The sequence below is a fragment of the Pseudonaja textilis genome, chromosome Z (assembly GCF_049901715.1).
Source record: "Pseudonaja textilis isolate UNSWEBS1 chromosome Z, rPseTex1.2, whole genome shotgun sequence".
Lineage (NCBI taxonomy): Eukaryota > Metazoa > Chordata > Lepidosauria > Squamata > Elapidae > Pseudonaja > Pseudonaja textilis.
In genome coordinates, this window is record NC_142008.1 from 99,915,905 (window position 1) to 99,937,737 (window position 21,833).

General features: G+C 36.8%; 1 protein-coding gene across 1 annotated transcript; it reads right to left on the reverse strand.

Moving 5' to 3' along the window:
- Positions 1-5,312: 5,312 nt before the first annotated feature.
- Positions 5,313-17,034, reverse strand: DLX3 (distal-less homeobox 3). Its single transcript, XM_026710768.2, has 3 exons — positions 16,512-17,034; positions 13,950-14,140; positions 5,313-6,436 (listed from the first exon to the last, which is right to left on the reverse strand). Exons 1-3 carry the CDS (start codon positions 16,840-16,842, stop codon positions 6,071-6,073), a joined length of 888 nt encoding a protein of 295 aa, XP_026566553.1. The 5' UTR covers positions 16,843-17,034; the 3' UTR covers positions 5,313-6,070.
- Positions 17,035-21,833: the final 4,799 nt, after the last annotated feature.

Consider the following 21,833-nt stretch of genomic DNA (forward strand, 5'->3'; position numbering starts at 1 on the left):
TGACACTCTATACAAGTAAAGTTGGACTTTGAAGATGCAGGGTAGGAACAGTATTGATGTTTTTTTAATTTTGCCGTTGGAGATGATACCTGAGAATACCATGGAGACACAACAAACAAACAAGTCATCAAACAAATTAACTCAGAGTTCTCACTCAAGGCACAAAGGACCAGGTACAAATGATCTTAATTCAGATACATTATGTGAAGACTCTCTCTGGAGAAGGTTGTAATACTGGGAGAGTGGAAGCAAAGAGAAGAGGATGATGAGCAGTAAGGGGGATAGACTCAATTACAGCAAAAGTGGGTACATTTTTGGAAGACCTGAAAAACCAGGTTAGGAAGAAATCATTATGGAGAAGAACTGTCTTAGCCAATTCTAAGCCAAGGGTGTTATTGGATGCTGAGTCTATTACAGCTGAACCCTACAGTATCTACAGTATCTTGTCTCCATTGTCTCAATGTAGTCCTTCAACCACATGTTTCTGTCCATGTCTGCTATTAATATGCACTTAATATGAATTTGGCATGTTCTTATTTCATTGGTTCAGAGTGAATGATAGCTTGTGAAACCACTTCAAGTTGATTCATAAGATCTGAAGAAGAAAACAACCCTTTTTTGCTTTTTCTGACTCAAAGTTGGAACACAAAATGTTTCCCAACTACACAATGTACCCTACCCAATCAAAACTATGCCAGATATGGAAAGCAACCCATTCTCAGTAGCTTGTGCAAATGAGATAAGTTGCAAATTTTATATGCAATAGAAGACGTAGAACTTTTGGGGAAATGAGGAAAGTAAGAAAGAGATTTCATTTCCTAATTCTATTAGATTCCATCACACTGAATTAGCTTTGTTTCTGTCTGTTAAATTTCTGTATGTGTTGTTAGAACAAATATAGAGAAATGCCACTAAGCTACTCATATGCTTTCAATGTATAGTGTATGAAATCATGGACACCACTGTAGATTTGTATGCTTCACTTAAGGACCATGGCAAAAAAAGACAAACACTGAATGTGATTCACTTAACAGCCACTTCACTTAGTAACCGAAGTCCCAGTCCCAATTGTGGTCATACATTGAGGACTACACGTAAATACAATGAAAAAGAAACTTGAGTTTTACAAATAGTTGGCAAAATAGGCTATAGCAAAGATAAACAATATTGCTTTGATGACTACCTGGATATGTGCTGGTTTTCTCTTGGTTGTGTGTGTGTGTGTGTGTGTGTGTGTGTGTGTGTGAGAGAGAGAGAGAGAGAGAGAGAGAGAGAGAGATCACCATCCTTATCTTCACCTATTTCACCTCATATGGAACCTGAGCCTGTAGACATTTCTTCCTTAAACTTTCAGCTACTTCAACTTTGAGATTCTAACCATGCAACTAAAATTTTCAAAGTTAAACAAAAATAAAATATGCAGGCTTTCCTAAAGACATCTGCCGTGAGCTCAGCTTCTGGCAGAAGAGACCCTAATCCTTAAGATCTGGTTTAATTAATGTGATCTTCCTGAAGAAGCAAGGTTTTCACTGGAATATAATTCTTGTTCATTTGCTAATGCTACATGTATTGAGGAGGGATCTGAATTTCCTCTTGCATTAACTTCCCAAGTATCTAAAACTCTTGCTCCCTTGTAAGTCACAGTTTGATCCTGGAAGCATCTCTAGAAGACCTAGACACTCTCTACAATGGTGGTTCCAAGCTTCCAGTTGAAGCAACACCAAAACTGTCTCAAAGCCCTCACAGGACCTGCAAGTTATGATAACATTCTCTGTTGCCAACTCCACATAACCTAGTTATAATTTGTATTTCTAATCACAGTCAACGACAACTTGGCATTTGACCCATCTACTTAAAAATGTATATATTCCAATAATTCAACAAAAAAAGCAAATGAGTATCAGCCTCCCTGTTAGGCAAAAATTATTCCCTTATACATCTTTCTACTGTAAACATATCTAAAGCATTATCTTCTGGGCATTTGTTTATCAGTTTCAAGGATATCTGCTGATTAGAAAGGTTTCCCCACAATTTCAACATATATTTGACTGTTGGCAATAGTCTTTAACTAGTTTTTCTGGTCATTCTGGATTTACTTGCTACTACCATATGTGCTAGTTGGATGACCACTGTGACCACTGTGGTATCCATTATGTGAACAGTGAAAGAGATGCTGAGAGCTTGCATCCCCCAGATAATACCTCAGGTAGCCATGTTTTTATAGCATTTTTTTTAAATGGGTAAAGTAAGAGAGCTTGAAAATATGTACTTTTGTGCTATTCTGGTTGTTCTGTCTTACCTATTTCAAAGTTTCAAGTCATAGTTGCACAGACTGCTCCACTTTTTCAATCATTCTTTAAGTTCATTCACTGTAGCTTCCCACAGGTTGAGGAATCCCATATGTCTTCATTTCTTTATGATAATTGCTCCACCAAAGTTCATGAGGAGCCCTGAAGAGCTTACTGAAGAACTTCCTTGAATTCACCATGGAAGCCTAACAAGGGCCTTCATTGAAACAAGCCAAATTGTTGTTGAATCCCATCAATGCTTATTTTTTATATTCCCAATGTTATATTCCCAAAGTGAATATACAGCAGGGTCTGTTAGATTATTGGAACCCCAACAAGAGCCATGGATGCTATGCTACCAATCTTACTGGATTTGTCTACTGCATTTGAAATATTTTTATCTGCTTTAACTTCTACAAATTCTAGAAGGCTGCAAAAATGTGTAGTACATCTACTAGTTTAAAACCAGACATAAAGAATTTCTACCCTTTCAGGAAACCTTTTGAATTAAGCAGCTCGGGTTGATTTTTCTTTATTCATATTGTTTTCTCAAATGTATCTTAAAAGAATGGTTGAGAAACAATTTTTATTATCCCTGTTGAAGACTACTGTCTACACAAGGCAGAGAGGATTTCATCAAGTTCACGAAACACTTGATGTCTTAAGCCCAGGATCTTCTGCTCATGGCATTTGGCATATTCTCCTATATCACCTGTCATAATTGCTGAGGTGTCCCTGAAGGTAAAAGACTATGGTTATGTTTCTCATATTGCTAGGATGAATAGAAAAGCCATACATCCAAACTGTTAGTCTCCAGATGTACTAACACCTCAAATTCTATATGGAATTTCTGAAATTTGTAGACCAGTAGACCTATATAGCATCAGGTTAAGGACATCAATTACGATCATTTGGAAATGACTATTCAAATGACCCTTTCCATATCTTTTTTTCATAGATTCCACTGTAGACTCATATACTGTATGATATATGCTAAAACATTGTATGCAAAGTCTTCAAAATATGTTATGATCACATTATCCTGGAATGAGAACTTTGAGGAAGAAAAGAACAAAATCCATATTCCTCAACCACAGCTGCTTAAGCAAAAAAATGAAGTCTTATTCTGTGAAGTTCAAAAAATGTTTTATTAATATTATATAGAAAGGTTCTGTTTGCTATCAAAACAGAAAGGAATCTTAAGCAAAGTGAAATGATTTTTTTAAAATTTCCCTAAGAATAAAAAAAAGAAAAGGGTTTTTTTTTATTTAAAATGTTTTATATAAAGCCATATATGCATCCCCCTCACCCCAACTCTCCTTATTTATTATACCAGGCAACATGAATATGAACCTGATACTATTATATTTGATACAGCGTAAGAGATCCTTTATTCAAATTGTAGCTCTTATTTCTTGCTTTAAAAATTTATACAGCTTTATTTCAAAAATATCCAAGATGGATTTGTTTTGGGTTTTGCTTTAAAAAATAACCTTTCCTTTTTGACAATAGCTTAAAATGGCTTTAGAGCAACATACAACTATTACTTTATTTTTAAAAAATAACTTAAAATTATCCTGAAGTATTTTAAATATCTCCCTAACTTTTAAATAAAATATTTATCTGGCATCATTAAAAAAAAAATAACTAAATGAAGGTCAGCTTCTCAATTGGAATAAAATGTATGTATGTTTTTTTTTTGAGAGGGGGAGAGATTTCTAAATTCAAAACTGAAGTAACTTGTTTGATGGTGAAATAAGCAGAGACCAAGACAGCAAAGAAACTTTGGTGTTATTCTCCCTTGTTATTATAGGTTGTCAGATTTTGCTTTTGACCAAAGCAAAAATCAGGATTCCTACAATGTACTCCTCATAGGTATATGAAAATAAATTCCACTGATATCAGTAGGCTCAAATTCAAGAAATGGAGGAATGAATATGTAGCCTTACTCTATAGTACACCTGGAATTATCTAGGATGATTGGCACTTTTTTTCCCCTCTTCATGATCGCTCCATTCCTTGACACAAACTTTGCCAACTATACTTGGCCTGGAGCAAAGAATCCCTGTCTTTGATGTCCCAATTCTATGTATAATTAGCACTTCTACAATACAACTTATCAGTTAAGTGGAGAGCTTCAAATGTGATTCACATATTAGCCTAAATCATATTTACAAGATTTATGCTTTGGTTGATTTTAACTTAGATTGCCATACAAACTCAGCTATAGTAGTTTGTTAACTTTGGTTAATTATTTACTATTTTGTATGAACCCATTGGGCAAAGCATGGTTACACCATGTATTTGTACCTTGTGTGACCCCATGCAGGTAGTCCTTGACTTACAATTCTTTCATTTAGTGACTGTTCAAAGTTACAATGGCACTGAAAAAAGGGACTTATGACTGTTTTTCACACAGCATCCCCATGGTCACATGATCAGAATTTGTGTGTTCGGCAGCTAAGTCATAGTGGTGATGACTGTAATATCCTGGGGTCATGTGCTCAGTTTTTGCAACCTTCTGACAAGAAAACTCAATGGGGAAGCCATATTCATCTTACACCTGTTTTAGTTGTTACTAACTTAACAAGTGCAGTAATTCACTTAACAAGTGTGGGAAGAAAGGTCTTAAAATGAGGCAAAACTTACTTAAGAACTGTCACTTTGCTATATTTTAGGCTCTGGTTTAGCATGTTAAATGAAGCCAGGAATTCTGGTTTTTGTTAACCATGAGTTGTGATTTAATGTTAAGTAAATCAAACTACTAGAGTTTATTTTTAAAAAATTGTCCAAAACCCTTGGTTTAACAGTATGTGCTGAGAATTATAAAGGAGATCAGTTTGTTTTTTTGTTCCCTTGTGTATTGGAATTCTTCATTTATTTTTATGGTGTGAAGTATCCACCTCAAACGCTCAGGACAAGACTATTAACCAGAGGTAGTATAGAACTGAGAACACTTTTTTCTCTTCCATCACCAGATGAAAAACCAGTACAAAAGTTTACTTTAAATTTTTTTTCTTTTTTAATCTGCAATTAAGAGTGCATTCAGTATAAATTCAGAATAAACATTGGTAAGGTCAGTATTGTTTTTTTCCAGGTTTCCACAGCCTTTTTAGAACATTGCTATAATTTCCAGTAGGACAGTATTTCCAAGATGATGTGTAAAATGAGAAAGAGTTGATAGCTTACATTGTTCCCATTCCCAACTGCATGGCTAAGTAACAGTTCAAGACTATTCCTGTCTTGGGCATCAATAACTGATTTGGTATTTGCAACCAATCAGAAGATAATCTTTCAGAAGACACATGAAGTTGATACCTCTCAAAACCACTCTGCTTGGGGAGGTCATCAACAAATAGAACAAAGCAAAACCAAAATACATTAAAGGAAAAAAGGGATATTTTCCCCTCCTTTTCTCCTTTTCCATGCAGCTCTTCTTTAACCATGCTGAGAGCCACCCAGATGATAGTGGAGATTGGGAACAATTAACCCAGAGAGAAATCATCCAAGAAGTGGGTAACAGAGTTCTTGATGAAATCAATTTGATTGAAATACAACATGGGCTGCAAGTAGTTTCTCTCCCTTTCACATTTATTTAAACCCCCTCCCCCAAGGGTCTCCCCTACTGTCTTAGCCCTGTTGCAATTCACTTGTTCCTGAGATGAGATGGAATGTGTACATGTCCTGTGAAACATATCAAAGGGTTTTAACTTGTTGCCTTCTGTTTGATTCTCTCTCTCTCTCTCTGTCTCCCTCATTCCTTTTTTCCTGCTCCACTGGTTTCATTGAGGAGGGAAAGGAGGTTGATAAACTGCTCCAGGATTGGGAGGAGGCCCTGGAGATGGGTGATGCATAGAGTCAGAAGTGGGCGGAGGACCCTGTTGTTGCAAGTGGGGCCCGTTCAGATTTTGATGCTGGAACCAAGAATTCGGATTTTCTGGGTAGTTTGTAGTAGAATTATAAGAGGGTGGCTGGGGGATTTGGCTCCTGCTGGCTGGGTTATTATGAGTATTACTGTCCCAGAGGGCAGGAGATGGAGAATTACAAGCCATGGAGTCACTGTTATTGGAGCTCTTTTCCAAGGGGACCTCTCCATTTTTGTACAATTTCTTAAACTTAGATCTGCGGTTTTGGAACCAAATTTTCACCTGCAAGAAAGAGAGAACATTATTTAATTTGCAGAATAGGCTGTGTCTATTATATTCTATTCTAAGCCAGTCCTTTCCCCACCAAAAATAGAGCTCCGCATTCCCTCCATCAACACAAGTAAAAGTATTATTTGTCCAGTTCAAGGAGAGGTCTGTGGTTCAGTGGATTCAAGACTTTTCATGAAACAGATAATGGGCTCAAATCCTGGCATTTTCAGATATTTTCTTGGAAAGGCTGGATTAGATAGTTCAAAGATCTGATATGGATTCTTATATTGTATTAAACCATGAACTACAACTATGCCTGACTGTAGAGACCCTGCTAGGCAACATTTTGTTTTGTTTAGTTTTGACTTAGCATAAACAGTGAATCTAATTACTCTTCCTCAATCTAACTCTAAAATGCAGAAAGTATGTGAGAGTAAATCACAGGGGTAATAGCAATCTCTGCTCTAAACTCTTTCTAGGAATGTGTAGAAGAAAATAAGCATATCCCCCTTTCCTTTTGAAAAGTGGGACTACACGTCAGTTTCTAAAATGGTCTATCAATCATTGTATTAATAGAAGCAGGGAACTGTGGCTCATTGCAGAAAGTGTCAGGTGACAAAAGCTTGCTCAAAAGGTTTTACAAGTCTTTCAAGGATGCTAAACATTGGGATTGGGAAGACTGTCATGATGAAATTTAGGGCAGGGCTGGAATACTGGCCTAGCTGGCTGGAAATCTTCCCAATACTACTGTAGAGTTGTGTGACTCCATCTACATCCCACTCTAGAGAAAGAGTATCAGTAAAACAAAAGAAAGTGGGTGGCAGGTAGGAAGAAAGAATAAAGGATCAAACATAGTAGAGACAGAAACTCTTCCTAATCAAAACAAGGAAGCAGGAAGACTTGGGGACATCTGTTTTGTTTAATTGAGAAATATCCATTTTTCTTCTGTGGGCAGGAGAAATCTCTCTGCTGTTAGTAATCAATGGAAGAGCCATGGTGGCACATTGCTATGAATGTAGCATTGCAGGCTAATTCTGCTGACTGCCGACTGCCAGCAATTCAGCAGTTTGATTCTCACTGGTTCAAGGTTGACTCAGCCTTGAGGTTGGTAAAATGAGGACCCAGACTGTTGGGCACAATATCCTGATTCCATAAAACAGCTCAGAGAGGGTTGCAAAGCACTGTGAAGCAGTATATAAGTCTAAGTGCTCTAGCTATTGTTTTGGAATTGGCAATTTTTTATTTTGAGCAATCAATTAAAATGCAGCTATCTTGACTGGCTAATAATTCTTTCACCTGCCATAGGATAGGATTGTGAACTCACAAGAACAGACCATATGATTTAATCTGAAATAATCCAAAATCATTACAAATTGTTGATAACAGAGGAACAATCTCCAGTGTCATACTTTTTATATGTATGGACTTCAACTATCAAAACCCCAAACAAAAGGGAAAAGGTGTTTCTGGACCCTTTTAATTCTAGTTAAATGCATCAAATCTACTTCTGCTCAAGGTGGAAAGGTACAATGTGTCAGAATATCTTTTAGTAAAGGAACTGATTAATAGATGATTCTTCCATTAGTATTCCATTTTAGAGGGTGATAAAATATATAAAGGCAGCAACTATGCTGAACATATGCAAGTATGCATGAATGTCAGATAGTAAAAAAACAAAAGAAAAAACAGAAGGGAAAATGCTAAAGAAGAAGTGGAAGGACAACTGATAAGACTCAAGGATATCATTCAAATCTACAAGATTAAAGAAAGAGCTCCCCCTCATGTCCAAAGAAAACCACATTCTCGGTATTTCTTTCATTTTCTAAAATATGACCTTAGAAAAATTCCTACCAAACTAGGATGGAAGTGATGAGACTTCCATAGTATATAGTGATATATTTTAATTAAGACACATCAGAAATTCGAAGCCTGTGCATCTTGGTGATACTTGCCAAAAAACACCACCGACAGTACGAAGTATTTGTTGCTAGAAAAAAAACTCTGACCAGTGAGTTTGGGGAATTCTTTGGTGCCTTTCCAAAAGTCAGCTGGACTTTCTTAGTTTATTCACTTCTCATCCAGAACTGAAGAAGCTTCTTGGATGAGAAGAGAACCATTTTCAAGGAATAAACCAAAAAAGTCCAGTTATACCAAAGTGAAAGATTATATCTCATTTGTTATAGATGGCTGTAAGTATATTCTAATACCTCGGGAATTATGGTTTGGGTTATGAAATTCACACTAGACAATGTATTTAGGCAAATAGTAGATACCATACATTTAATGCAACATTGTGTAAAATGATTCAAGCAAGCTAAGAGTGGAAAAAAATGCAATTTGTCTCTGGTGGTCACCCAGGGAAGGGAGGAAATTCTTGCTTTGACAATCATATGGCTACCTCATACTCAACATGAACAAAACCCATCCTGTATGGGAAAAACTTCAGATGATTCAGACATATGAGCAAAGCATCAGGCCACCTCCTACCACCACCACCCTTGGAAAAAAAAAAGTCTAACGAAAAAAACTTGGGTCAGTGACCATGGTGACCCTAGGGGAAAATTCCTTCCTGACTGTCATGGGGCAGTCTGTGTTTGTAGGAACAAAAACTCATCTGTACACCCCGAGAGCATTTTGTTGGGTGCAATTTTCGATGTGTCAGGTTGCCACCACTATGCTATGCTCTTGACCTATCAGAATCCGGAAGCACGCCAACTTGCTCCCTTAATTTAGATCAAAGCAATTAAGCAGCCTTGTTTTCCTCAGGGTGCTTGGCTGGCTCCACATTCCAGTCCAGCTTCTTTACCAGCCCCTCATGACCTGCTTAAGGAGGGAAGGCTTGTGGGAGAGGATGACACACAAGATAGCTTCATGTCTGAATGTGGGAGCTGAAACAGAGGAAGCTAACTTGGTTGGGTGTGTGTGTGTGTGTATATGTATCACCAATCACACATGATGTTTTGGAATATCGCATTGAGCAGTGTGAGTGAGCATTTGGCAAAAAGCCAGAATATTTTAATAGGAGTCCAAAGAGTATAGTTTTCCTCACATTTTTTAAGTTGTAACATCTCTACAGAATTGAAGCTCGGTTTGCTTAAAATCTAAGCTTATGATAAAAGATACCTTCCTACTTTGGGAACCATCCTAATATGCCCCTTTTTCTGAATTATGATTGAGAAAAGAAAAAGTCATTCTCATAGCCTAAGTATGTTATGGCCTTTGAATTAATCTTCTGCAAATGTCAGCCACTGCCAAATTAAACTGCCAAATTAAACTATACGAGCAAGAACTAAGGAAAAATATTTTTATATTTATATTTTGGGAAGCTTCTGCAGGAGAGAAGATTCCTTCAGTTTATACAAGGATTATTCAGGAGATTTTGTTTTTTTCTTTTTGGGGACATACCTACCAATTTATCAATGCTGTATATTAAAATGATACCTTGAGAATTTCTTATGTTGCTCTATGGTTCCAACCAATCCTGATGTTGACCATGGTGGGTACTACTAATGAGAAAAAGTCAAATGAGTAGCCCCAAAACCTTGATCTCTGATCTAGAAGGAACTTTCCAAGATTTAAAATGAAACACTAAATTGTTCTCACTGTTAGGAAGTTTCAAACAGATAATCAGAGTTGGAAGGGACTTTGTGGGTCATCTAGTCCAACCCACCTGCCCAAGCAGGAGACTCTACACCATTTCTGACAAATGGCAGTCCAATCTCTTCTTGAAAGTCTCAAGTGATCTTATCTCCCAATCCTCTAAATTGGTGTTCTTTAACTTGGCAACTTTTAAGATGTGTAGACTTTGCTGGTTAGGGGGTTCTGCTTTGCTGGAGACCATGTTGGCTGGGGAATCCTGGGAGCTGAAGTTGAAATCTACACATCTGAAAGTTGCCAAGATTGAGAAACACTGGCTCAACAGAAGAGTGCTTTGGACATTTCTAAAATGATGGAAATATATTGTGGGTACATACCCCAAAAGGGAAGTTGCAATCTTAAAGTTTGAAAAACATTGATTTAAAGGAAGGCTATGGTCCTCTTCATACTTACTTGGGAACAAGGTCACTAAACATAGGGAATGAGATCCAGATCAGATCATGTCTAGAGTAGATTCCATTGCAATAAATGGAACTCCAATAAGCTGTGATTAAACCTGTCTTATTCCTTTCAAAAGGTCTGTTGGCCATGACTATGTCCAGATCCAGCTAATGATTATATCAATCCAATAATGCAGTGCAAAGCACATTATCTAAAATAATTTCAAACAAACATATCCAGAAAGGGCCAAAAATCTAATATTTTACTTTGAGGATCTTTGCTAGATCTCTATTGAACTAAATAAACACATATTACTCATGTGGATTTTTTATAGAAATGTGTTCAATATTTAAAACCTAAGATGACCATTTAGTTCAAGTTATCTGAGAAGAATCCGCAAAAAATGAATGGTGAAAAAGGCATTCTTGTTATAGGTGATACTTTTCATATAATTTTGTAGATTCTAAGGTTGAAGAATCTAGTGAGGATAGATCAGATTAGGTTTTTTTTTAAAAAAAACAAATTTTTAAAATTGTATTATAACTTTTACATTATTATTTTATGGCATTCTAATTAAAAGTTAAGCCCTGATAATAAAAAGTATATTTTACCCTGATTTCATCCCTGTCTAAGAAGTTACTTTTTGGCAATCCAGCCTTGTGTATTATTTTTCTTTTTCTTTTATGTAAACATATCTAGGCTGCATTGATCTGGATGACTACTAGATGGCAGTAAGTTTTCTTGTATCTCTTTGCTGCCCCTCTCATGGTTGCCTGAATTTTTGGAGGCAAGATATAGTATGTCTCATATATATTTATTCATTTATTAAAGGGAATTTTCAGATCCATTTAGTTTTAGCCATTTACTAAACTCCTAAACTTGCACTCCTATTTCACTCTGAGGCCATACAACCTCAAGCATCAAGGGCTACTGGTGAAAATATAAGAGTTTGTTTGGGGATAGTGTATGCTGTTGTTCCTTTTGTTCTTCCCCTTTTCTTTTGGCTTCATTTTGAATTAGTCAACTGAACATTAGGATAAATGAAAGGAGACATTTTGATAAAAGGATAGTAGCCTAAATGTTGAATCCAAAACCTTCCCAACAAATCTAAGCTGTCTAGTCTGCCTTAGGTATTTGATGGGTTGTCTAAATCTTTGCTTCCTATTGCTATCTTTAGATAAACCATTAATTTTCTCTGGATTACAAATTGGCTATATAGCCAAGACAAATAGCTTGAGCTCTTACAACATGTCAAGCTAAAATAAAATTGACAATGTAGTCATGTAAACTTAATCAGTACAAACCATTTATAGTTCGGTATATCCTTGAATAAAGCCAATGGGAACAAGTGAAAGATACATCTTGCTTTATTATCCCACTAGATGTTGCAAGAAGGTATTTATGTATTTTTAAAACGTTTATAATTATAGTGAAAACTTGGGTGCCTAGTGGCTACGTTTATGCATAGTGCTTCGGTATTCAATTAATCCATTTTCTGAGTTCTCACAATACACTAACATATAAATTAACCAAATGAATACACAGCTAAGTCACCAACTGAAACTTTTTTTAGAAAAAAATCCCACCCTCAGGTTAAAGGCAGCATTTGCTTCCGTGTATATATTACCTCATTGCTTTAGCTCTTATCAAACAAAATGAAGAACTTTAGAAATATTTTCAGTCTAACAGATCTTATCCATGGTTGTTTGGAAATACATCCCACTAACTTTGAGTAGCTAGGCTCCAAGGTAAGTGTACTAAAACTGCAGACTCATGTATCCATTCATGATTTCCCAGAACTCTTCTGCATTTTAATTGGTCCCAAATCATTTTGCAAAAGATTGTAACTTTGCTCTGAGGCAATAAAAAAAAGATGAAATACCACTCAAATCAGCAAATTTAATTCGTGGTGTAATAGCTCTATGGCTTCTATTTTTATTTAAAGAAAGAAGGCGGGGGAAATGTCTGTACCAATAAGACCTGCTAGAGAAACTAGGAACTGAAGTCCGGAAGATCTGGGGGGGATCCTGAACTGAGAAAAGGGAGTTTTGAACAAGAATCTTTTTTGAACAAGAATCCCTTTTCTCAGCTTGACCTGCACTTTGGTGAGTTGTTTCCCAGGCAGAGAGGAGGCGGTGAAGAAGAACGTGTCTTCTCACCATTCACAGCTAAGCAAGGAGAAGGAAATTCAGCAAGTGGAGTTTGCATAGAAATGAGGACTTCCTAAAATTCCCTCTTCAGCACAGCTCTGAAAAGTGAAGTCATCTTTTTCTGCATCTTAACTGTCTTTCAACCATAGTTCCTGCTTTGCAAAATGTGAGTTTGAGACCCCTTTTCAGAGGACTTGTTTGTTTTTTTAAAGAAATGTGTACCTATAGTAAATAAAAACATAGTACATGGAATATTGTTCCTTCTGTCAAATGGCAACTAGCAACCTTTAGACTCAGCAAGGCCCACAATAACCAGTTGGCCCACTGATGTTCATCTAAAGACTAACAATGAGTTCTTTTTCCACTCAAGCCAACTTCCTTCTTGGAGTCATCAATTCTCTTGGCCTAAGCTCAGTTAGCTTCAGGACGAAAAAAGGGGGAACCTGCCAAAACACATACTGGAGGTTGCCTTGCCCCACCCACATGTTTCCTGCAGCAATGCTCCTCCGCCTCTCTGGCTAGTCAGCATACCATTCTGGATCTTTGGGTCTCATCCAGATACAAGTAGGCTACAGGACTAAAAGGACAGAGAAAAATGACTTCACTCCTTCCCATCTTTGCTCTGTCCCAGCTTGCTTACTGTGGTTCTATTATTACATTTTGTGTCCATGGCATCTCATGCTTTCTCTAATTAGAACTGTCATCATATGACAACAGAGGAACTCACCACCTCATTTCTGTGATCCTCTTCATCCTAAGTCAATACTGTGTTTAGGCAGAATCCACACATTTTTAACTTCTCAGCATGCAAAAAGCTATCTACCATAAATGGTTAACAGTCCTGAAAACAGTAGACTCTCTTGTTTTTTTAACCCATATGTACACACATATAAAGTGACCTATTTAAAGAAGTGAGAAAACAAATATGGAAAAATCATTTACAAAATATAATGAAAAGAGAAGAATGGATAGATTGGAGGAACTTTAATAACTAGACACTAGTGAACTGATTTTAATTCAACCAATCTGTAAACCCCAAATGATTATGAAATATTTTTTTTAAAAAATAACAAGGTTAGACAGAGCTTCTGACATTAATTGTCAACCTTGGGTTTTTTTTTTAATTTAACTTGATCTTTTCCTTTTTCAAAACACACTGTGGAGTTTTACTAATTTTCAAGGTCTAGAGTATTGCATTTTGAAATTTTGTTGGCATTGCAATGTTGTATATTTCTTTACCCTCATGTTCCCAAAACAAAGGTGAAAGACTAAACAAAACTGCACACACACTTTTTCTGTCTTGTGATCAGCCTTCCTTCCAGTTTCTAAAGTTTTACCTGTGTCTGTGTTAGTCCAAGTTGTGCAGCCAACTCTGCCCTCTCTGGCAATGCCAGGTACTGTGCCTTTTGGAATCGGCTTTGCAAAGCTGCCAGCTGGTAGCTAGAGTAAATTGTGCGAGGCTTTCGGATTTTTTTGGGTTTTCCATTGACCATTCGCACTTCAGGTTCAGGGTCTTCCTTCACTGAAGCTGCAAAAGTGAGACAAAAGAAATACTCTAGGAGAAAGAATCCAAATAGCAGAAGAAAGTATTGTAGTGACACTGAAAAAGAAAGTACTACTGGTTTCTAAACCTTTCATAAAATATGTGTTCCAGCTGTAGAATCCATGCTTTGTTCCAGCAGAGGAATACTAATTTTCAGCCACTAATCTGCTGGATAGGTCAAGGATAATTTGATTTATATGACAAAAGAACAAACCCTATATTAAAAGTAATTTACTATAATTCTCCTGGAATTGTAACTTTTGCTCTTTTCAAGGAGACATCTATTACTTCTATCAATTACCAGCAATATCAGGCAAGACAATCTGTCCTTCCAATAATTTCAAGGACTTGCTGTCTACCTCCCTATTATCTTTTTCTCCACAGTTATTAAGTAAAACAAGATGCTGAAATGCACCCAGCACCTGCCTCTACATTATCACTTCAACCTGCACATTCCCAGCTATTACTTCTTTCTTCTATCGAAAGTCAGACCAAGGATGAAAGAGGGTCTTAAAGGCCTATGCAAAGGATTCTGCAGGAGGTGTGCTGAGCAAATACATCAAAACTAAGCCTCCCTCCTCAGTGGAATGTACTCATGTGTAACTCTTTATCAAAGAGCAGCTGTTCGTAGTTTGTATGGAGCTAGTTTGAATCAATCATTGCTTGCTTGTTGGTGTAAGTCAGAATAAACTAAAGTTCAGAGGCTTTCTACTATTCAATTTACTGAACAATTAGGACAAGGTGGAATTCCATTTTTTAAAAAAGGATTTTTGAAAATTGATTAAACTTTTTTATTCTTTCCTTCTTTTGCTCAATGTCTCTCCCGCCCCCCTGCTTTTTATTATTTTTCCTCCAATTCATTTTTCTTTTAGGCTGTCCTTTGTCTCCCTACCCCCCCCCCTTTTTTTTGTTCTTTTTTTTTTAAAGGACCAAGTCAGAGTTCAATTGCAGGATACAGCCTACTGCTTTGCTCTGTCTTAAGCTTTCTATCTCAGAAATGGACTTCTCCATGCTTCCGTTTTGACCTAACTTTATTTTTTTTTAACGATTTATTTTCTGTCTCACTGGATGCATTTGATGTGGTTTTTTTTCCCCCTCTTTGGCAGGAAGCATTGTCCAGTTACATTGGAACCACACAACCCCATATTCCCTTCCTGAAATATTTGTGGGGAATGGGGGCGTAAGTTATAGGCCTCAGACGGTTGTTGCCAAAATCTACATGCTAGTTTTCTTTAAAGATAGAATTCTATCGTTTTCATCTTTACACCATTGTTTTTGCAGTTGTGTATTTTGTCTTTACGTTTTCAATTTTTATGTTACTCCTTTCCCAGTTTTTTAATTCATAAAAATAAACAGATGCCCTTACAGGTACCAAATTGTGGGTGTTGGTATCAAGATTTTAACCAGCAAAGTATACACATCACAGGTCTGTGTGGGAAGACTAAAAAAATTAGCACATTTGGTAAAATACTGTTTTAGAAAAAATGTGGGTTTATTTTTTTAAGGAGAAGGGGAAACTGGATTATTTTTTTGTCTCAGGAAAAAAAGTTTCAGGCTTAGCATTATTTTTTCTTTAAGAAAAAAAAATTCAACCCCTCCCCTTAAACAAAAGATGGAATTTAAGGTATTGTTGCAACAGTAGCATTTGCACTTTGTAAATTAAAGAGTAGCCATGAACTAGCACACAAAACTGGAAAAAAAATGCGCAGACCTTTTCTCACCCAGGAAAAAAAAAATAGTTAAAGGGAAAGGGGGAGAAAGGCTGTTTGAGCACCGATCTTGAACCACAATGGATCAATCAGTCCTCTGAAGAACTGAGAATCTCCACTCTGGAAGGGGGAAAAAAAGATGTGGAGCCCCAAACGTCCTTATTGCTGAATTTCATAACTCCACAAATTCAAGTTTCCAATTGTAAAAGTTTTTTTTTTTTTTTTTTGGTGGGAGAATCTGAATGGGGAAGAAAAAAAAAAAGGAGGAAAAATGATTTCAGTTGTGCTTTAATTGCCTTTTACAAGTGAGTGGTGGGTTGTGCCTATGTTTTATATAAAGCACGAAACTCTGAAGGAAGAATAGAATCCCATCCAAGAATGTAATGGTTAGTGGCAGAAAAGTTTGTGTGTCTCAAAGGTAAAAGGGACTCAGTTAAATTCATTTCTTTTCAATAGGACAATACTTTCTGGCAAGGCAATATCTCTCTCACATATACTCATTCACATATTCGTATCCCATTGTTTGAAATATGTCTAGAGTTGGAAGAACATTCCAATAGATTCCAAGCTATTTAATCTCCCTGAACCCCAAAACAGAGTTATCCACTCAAACTCACATACTCTGGACTTTTCAAAACTTTCGTTACCTGTTTCTTGACTGGGCAGCTGCTGCTCCTGGAAAGGTCCATATTGTCTATATGAAGTGCTGTAAGCATAGTCAGGCTTAGGGGAGTAGGTCCCCGTCGCCCCCATCCCACTGAAGTTAAATTGGGGGGGGTATGCATAGGGATTCATAGGCTGAGTATAAGGCTGGCTGGGGTAATATTCATGCTGAGCGTGTGGGGTGCTATAATATCCCACGTCGGTGATGGACGATTCAGGAAGCGTAGGAGAATCTTTGGTGCCCGCATGGCAACTGACTGAGTTGGAAATGTCAGTGAAAACGCTGCTAATCTTCTTATCGAAGGGTCCACTCATGATGAGAAAAGCTCGCGAAGGGAAGGTCCACGGCTTGACGCAGAAAACCAAAGAACTAACTAACTGGAGCAAATCTTTTCCACCTTCACGTCCTGTTGAGTAGTCTTACTCAGCCATGGTTCCAGGAATAGTAGCAGTTGCTACTTCGGCCGCTGCTGCTCTAACGATTGCCGTCCTCTAGAGAAAATGTGTAAGAAATCCAACCGCGCAAGCTTGCTTTAAACCCTCTAATTAATAGAAGGGTGGATGCTACATTCCGATTGGCTCCAGAAATATTGCCTTCAAGGCAAAACATGCTCTTCCCCTCCCTCGCTCTGTCTCTTTCTATCTCTCTATACTTTTTTAAAAAGTATGGATTAGAAAATAACTACGCTCCCACCACTATCTTTGCAAGGACCTCTTTCTCCTTCTCCTGAGAACTCGGAACTGCTTGAGGGAGCTAGATGCCAGAAGTGAGGGTTTTTCTTCATCTCCCCTCTTTATTTGGGGAAAAGGATTTAACAGGATGGCTGGGGGAAGTATATATTGAAACGGGAAAAGAAATGGGGAAAATAACTCGTGGGTGTGCTGAGAAGCATATTTTGTTCATCCACTTTAAGGTGCATTTCAGATTTAGGAACTGATAAATATATTTTATTTGTGGGTGACCTGCTTCCAGAAAACTTGTCTGGGGTTTCTAAAATCACACAAACACACGCACAAATAGGGCATTATTTCTTTTTAAAAAACAAGTAAAATAGCCGTTCTTTTGCATCTCCTTAACACTTGATTATGCAACAATTATTCATTTGGGAAGCACTGTATAAATCTTCATTAGCCCCCACCCCAACAAAAGCAAATAGATTTTTGAAAAGTTAAAATTATATTTCACTACATTCTGTTAAGAGCAATGGAATACAATTTAATTATTTGCTGGGTTCTAGAGGACTTCCATCATAATAAACTTTTAAAATTGGATCTTGAGAAACATGTTTCCCCATTTCTTAATCATCTCCTTAGATCAGGGGTCTCAAACACAATTTACCTGGGGGCCGCTGGAGGCAGAGTCTGGGTGAGGCTGGGCTGCATAATATTATACTTTATATTATACTTTATATTATACACTAATATTATACTTTCATATCACGGTGGGGGCCACAGGATATCGTCCTGCGGGCCGCAATTGGACCGTGGGCCGTGAGAATGAGACCTCTGCCTTAGATAAACCATAGTATTTTAGACAACTAAGAAAATCAAGATATAACACACTCAGGAAACTCTTGGCTAAGTTTGGATCTGATCTTCATGTTGTTGTGACAATTGCATCACCTTAATGTGGAAATGGAAAGATGATAGATAGATAGATAGATAGATAGATAGATAGATAGATAGATAGATAGATAGATAGATAATTTGGCCTATATGAGCAACTTTTCATTTGTATTGTATACGGTATGTATTTCATATAGTTTTGGATAGACTGACAAACAGCCCAGGAAAGTCTCTTCCAAACTCAAAATATAATAAAAGTCTGGATTTGAAGATTGTTCATATTCAACTTTTAAGACTAAATATATTTTTTTAATTGGAGTTTTTTTCAAATAGGCTTTATATGTTTTCAAGAGGACATGCTGGGTCTCACAACTGCATTTCACTACAATGGCATGAAAGAGTTGAGACGTTCTTGGCTTTGTGAAACACTATTCCAGAAGCTGGGCACCCCGCAGACTTATGTTTTTCTAGGCATAGAGACATGAAATCTAAGAGAAAAGCCTAACCCCAGACCTCCAGGCTTAACATGGATTGATAACCACATTTGTTTAGCAAATCAGTAACCATTTGCCGAATTGATCTCAGTGCTATTGGAAATTTCTTTTCAATGCAAAGAGCAGCTTCTAGGGAAGGATCCCTGCAAAAAGTAATGTGCAACCCTTTAATTCTTTATTGCTCTGTCCTTGAAGATATCTTTGAAACTAGCCTGTGTAATTTCTCTTTAAAGAAACAAATACATGATAATCTTGAAACTCACCTGAAAATGTATAAACCACTTTCCAATTAAAGAAATATTAAGTACACCTGCTTCTTCCAGGACAAATCACACAGGCATAACACCTGTGGCTTTTTATCTGCTTGTTCTTAGGAGCACATACCCTGTATAATGTATTATTACTTTTAAAGGGGAACGATACGCAGAAGATTACAAAGAACCTTCAGGTGGTTTATGGTCATCCCCTTTTGTGTGAGTTACAACTTTCAGCTTTCTAAGCTCCGCAAAATATTTAAACATGCAAAAATGTAGAAGATAGCATTGACATTTGCTTACTACGTATTTACAAAAAGTTTAGAAGTTTATAGTTGGGCTGCTAAGTGTAGAAATTGGAGCACAAGGTTGTTTTTGTAGCAATATTTCTGGGATGTAGGCAGTTTGTGACTAGGGATGATCACAGTAAGACAGTTGCTAAGAATTTGAAGAGAAGTTTGTGTGGGTGGCTACCTTTGGCAAGCTGATGGGTGTGTACATGTGTGTGAGCAGGCATGTAAATATGTACCAAGGCAAAAGATTCACCAATAAATAACCTGACTGAGATATGTATATAGTATATATAGGCCTGAACACAAGGGTTTGCACAAACACATTTATGTGCACATATGTTCATGTTTAGAGATAGAAAGGACATAAAATATGCCAGATCTGATATATATGCATCAAATGTGAATGTATATCAAATTTTTAATGAATATGTAATACATTCAAAAAATGAATGTTTATTTCAACAAAGATAATTTTTGAAATCATCCCATTTGGTCTAGTTATCACATTCTATATTGGCATTGTTCAAAGGACTGGATAGTCTTTTTTAAGGTACAACCTCATGGCACCTCCTGAAAATAGCAGCTATTAAGTGGACCAGTCCCAGAGCAACACAGTATGTTTATAATTCAATACTGTAGAATACTGTTTTGTAGACAAAAGAGGTCAAATACATAAAATAGGTAGTCCTTGACTTATAACTACAACTCAGCCCCAAACTTCCATTGCTAAGCAAGACAGTTGTTAAATGAGTTTTACCTAATTTTACGACCTTTCTTGCCTCAGTTATTAAGTGATTTACTGCAGTTATAGTAAATGGTGGGTACAAGTATCTGCCTTTCCCCATTGGCTTTGCTTGCTAGAAGGTGATCCCATGATACTGTCACCATCATAGGTGCATGCCAGTTGCCAAGCACCCAAGTTTTAATCATGTGACATGGTGATGTTGAAATGGTCATAAGCGTGAAAAATGGTCATAACACATTTTTTTAGTGCTGTTGTAATTTTGAACTGTCACTAAATGAATGGTTGTAAGTCAAGATTATTTGTACGTTTTCTTGTACCTCCAAGTAACACTGGAAAAAATGTTTTTTCCCTAAAATCCTGGAAAAAAAATTGATTAGCTAGAAATCTAGAATCACAATAGAAGAAAATATATATAATTAGGTTGAACTGTGGAGTATTAATGACATTACCTAGATGGGTAATGAAACATCTGCAAGCAAGCCAGCCATGCTGCAAGCATCAAGGACTCCAGGATTTAGAATTAGTTGAGCGAATAGTTTGACCCATTATAATGCAGCTTCCTTTTTTCATATGTTTTAAATTTTGCATTATACCATAATAAAATTTGTAGTTTCCTTAAAAAAAAAGTTTTATTTGTTGCATTTATACCTACCTTTTTTTTTCTTGAGAGAGAGAGAAAAACAATGGACAGGGAAAATTTTATTCATCCTGTTTTATTCATATCAGACCTTATTTTTCAGATGTGGTTGATAACACTTGCCATCAAATCAACCCAAGATGGAGAGTGGTGCATTTTTTCATGGCTCATTTCCCTTTCTTGCAAACAAAATGGCAGTTTAAGAAAGGAAGTGTGGAGCTTCCAGTGGGAGAAAGTGGAAAAGTCATCAAAGAAGAAACAGTATTAGGGGCTGCTAACTTTCTGCTTTATCTGCTTAACAGGGTTGGAAGAAGAATGAAACAGAAAAAGTGATTGGGGTAACCCTCAATTTACAATCAGATGTGAGCCCAAAAATTCTATTGCTAAGCAAGACAGTTTAAGTGAGTTTTGCTCCATTTTATAACCTTGCATGCTACAGTTGCTAAGTTAACCATTGCAGCTGTTAAGGTAGTAAGATGAGTGAATCTGGCTTTTCCATCAATTTTTGCTTGTCAGAATGCCACAAAATGTGATCATATGACTCTGTCATAAATACCATGCCAGTTGCCAAGCATCTGAATTTTGATCACATGACTATGGAGGTACTGCAATGGTCATAAGTCCCTTTTTCAGTGCTGTTGTAACTTCAAATGAATGTAAGTCAAGGACTAGCTTTAATTGTATGGTTAATTGTATGGTATGGTAAATGTAGGATAACATTTGGACTCTCAAATTTAGCCCTTCAGCATGTGTAAAGTAGATTTTTCTAATTACCACTGTCAGCCCTCCCAAAAACAAATCTCAAATGAGAGAGATTCCAGAGCAGGAGTTATAAAATCCAGAAAGGCATTGAAATCTAAGAATGTCCTATTTGAGTCTCTTTGTTCTTGGCTTGAGCTGGTATCTTACAAAGAGATTTTCAAAGAAAAGCTCGAAACGCATGGAATTTATACAAGGATTGCACGTTGCCTGGACCAGTGGCTCCTCATTCCTAATGCAATCAAAATTGAACCAAGTTACAAATACTATATTCTACGGTGGAGAACTAATGTTATATTTTTTTAAAATAAAGAACAATACAATACCCTTTCTAGGTACATCCTTTCTCGATACAATTTGTCGATTTGATTTACTTTCTTAGCAAGTTCTGTGTTCATTTAAAAGCTGCTCTCAAAAATTGTGCAGCCTGTGAAATCTAACATACCAATTTATTTAATCCAGGATCACTCATGAAATCCTCAGTTTGTCACCATCATATTGGATCCCAATATCTGGAGATCCAGATTTGGAATTGCAGTTTTGGAGTGAAAGGCAGGT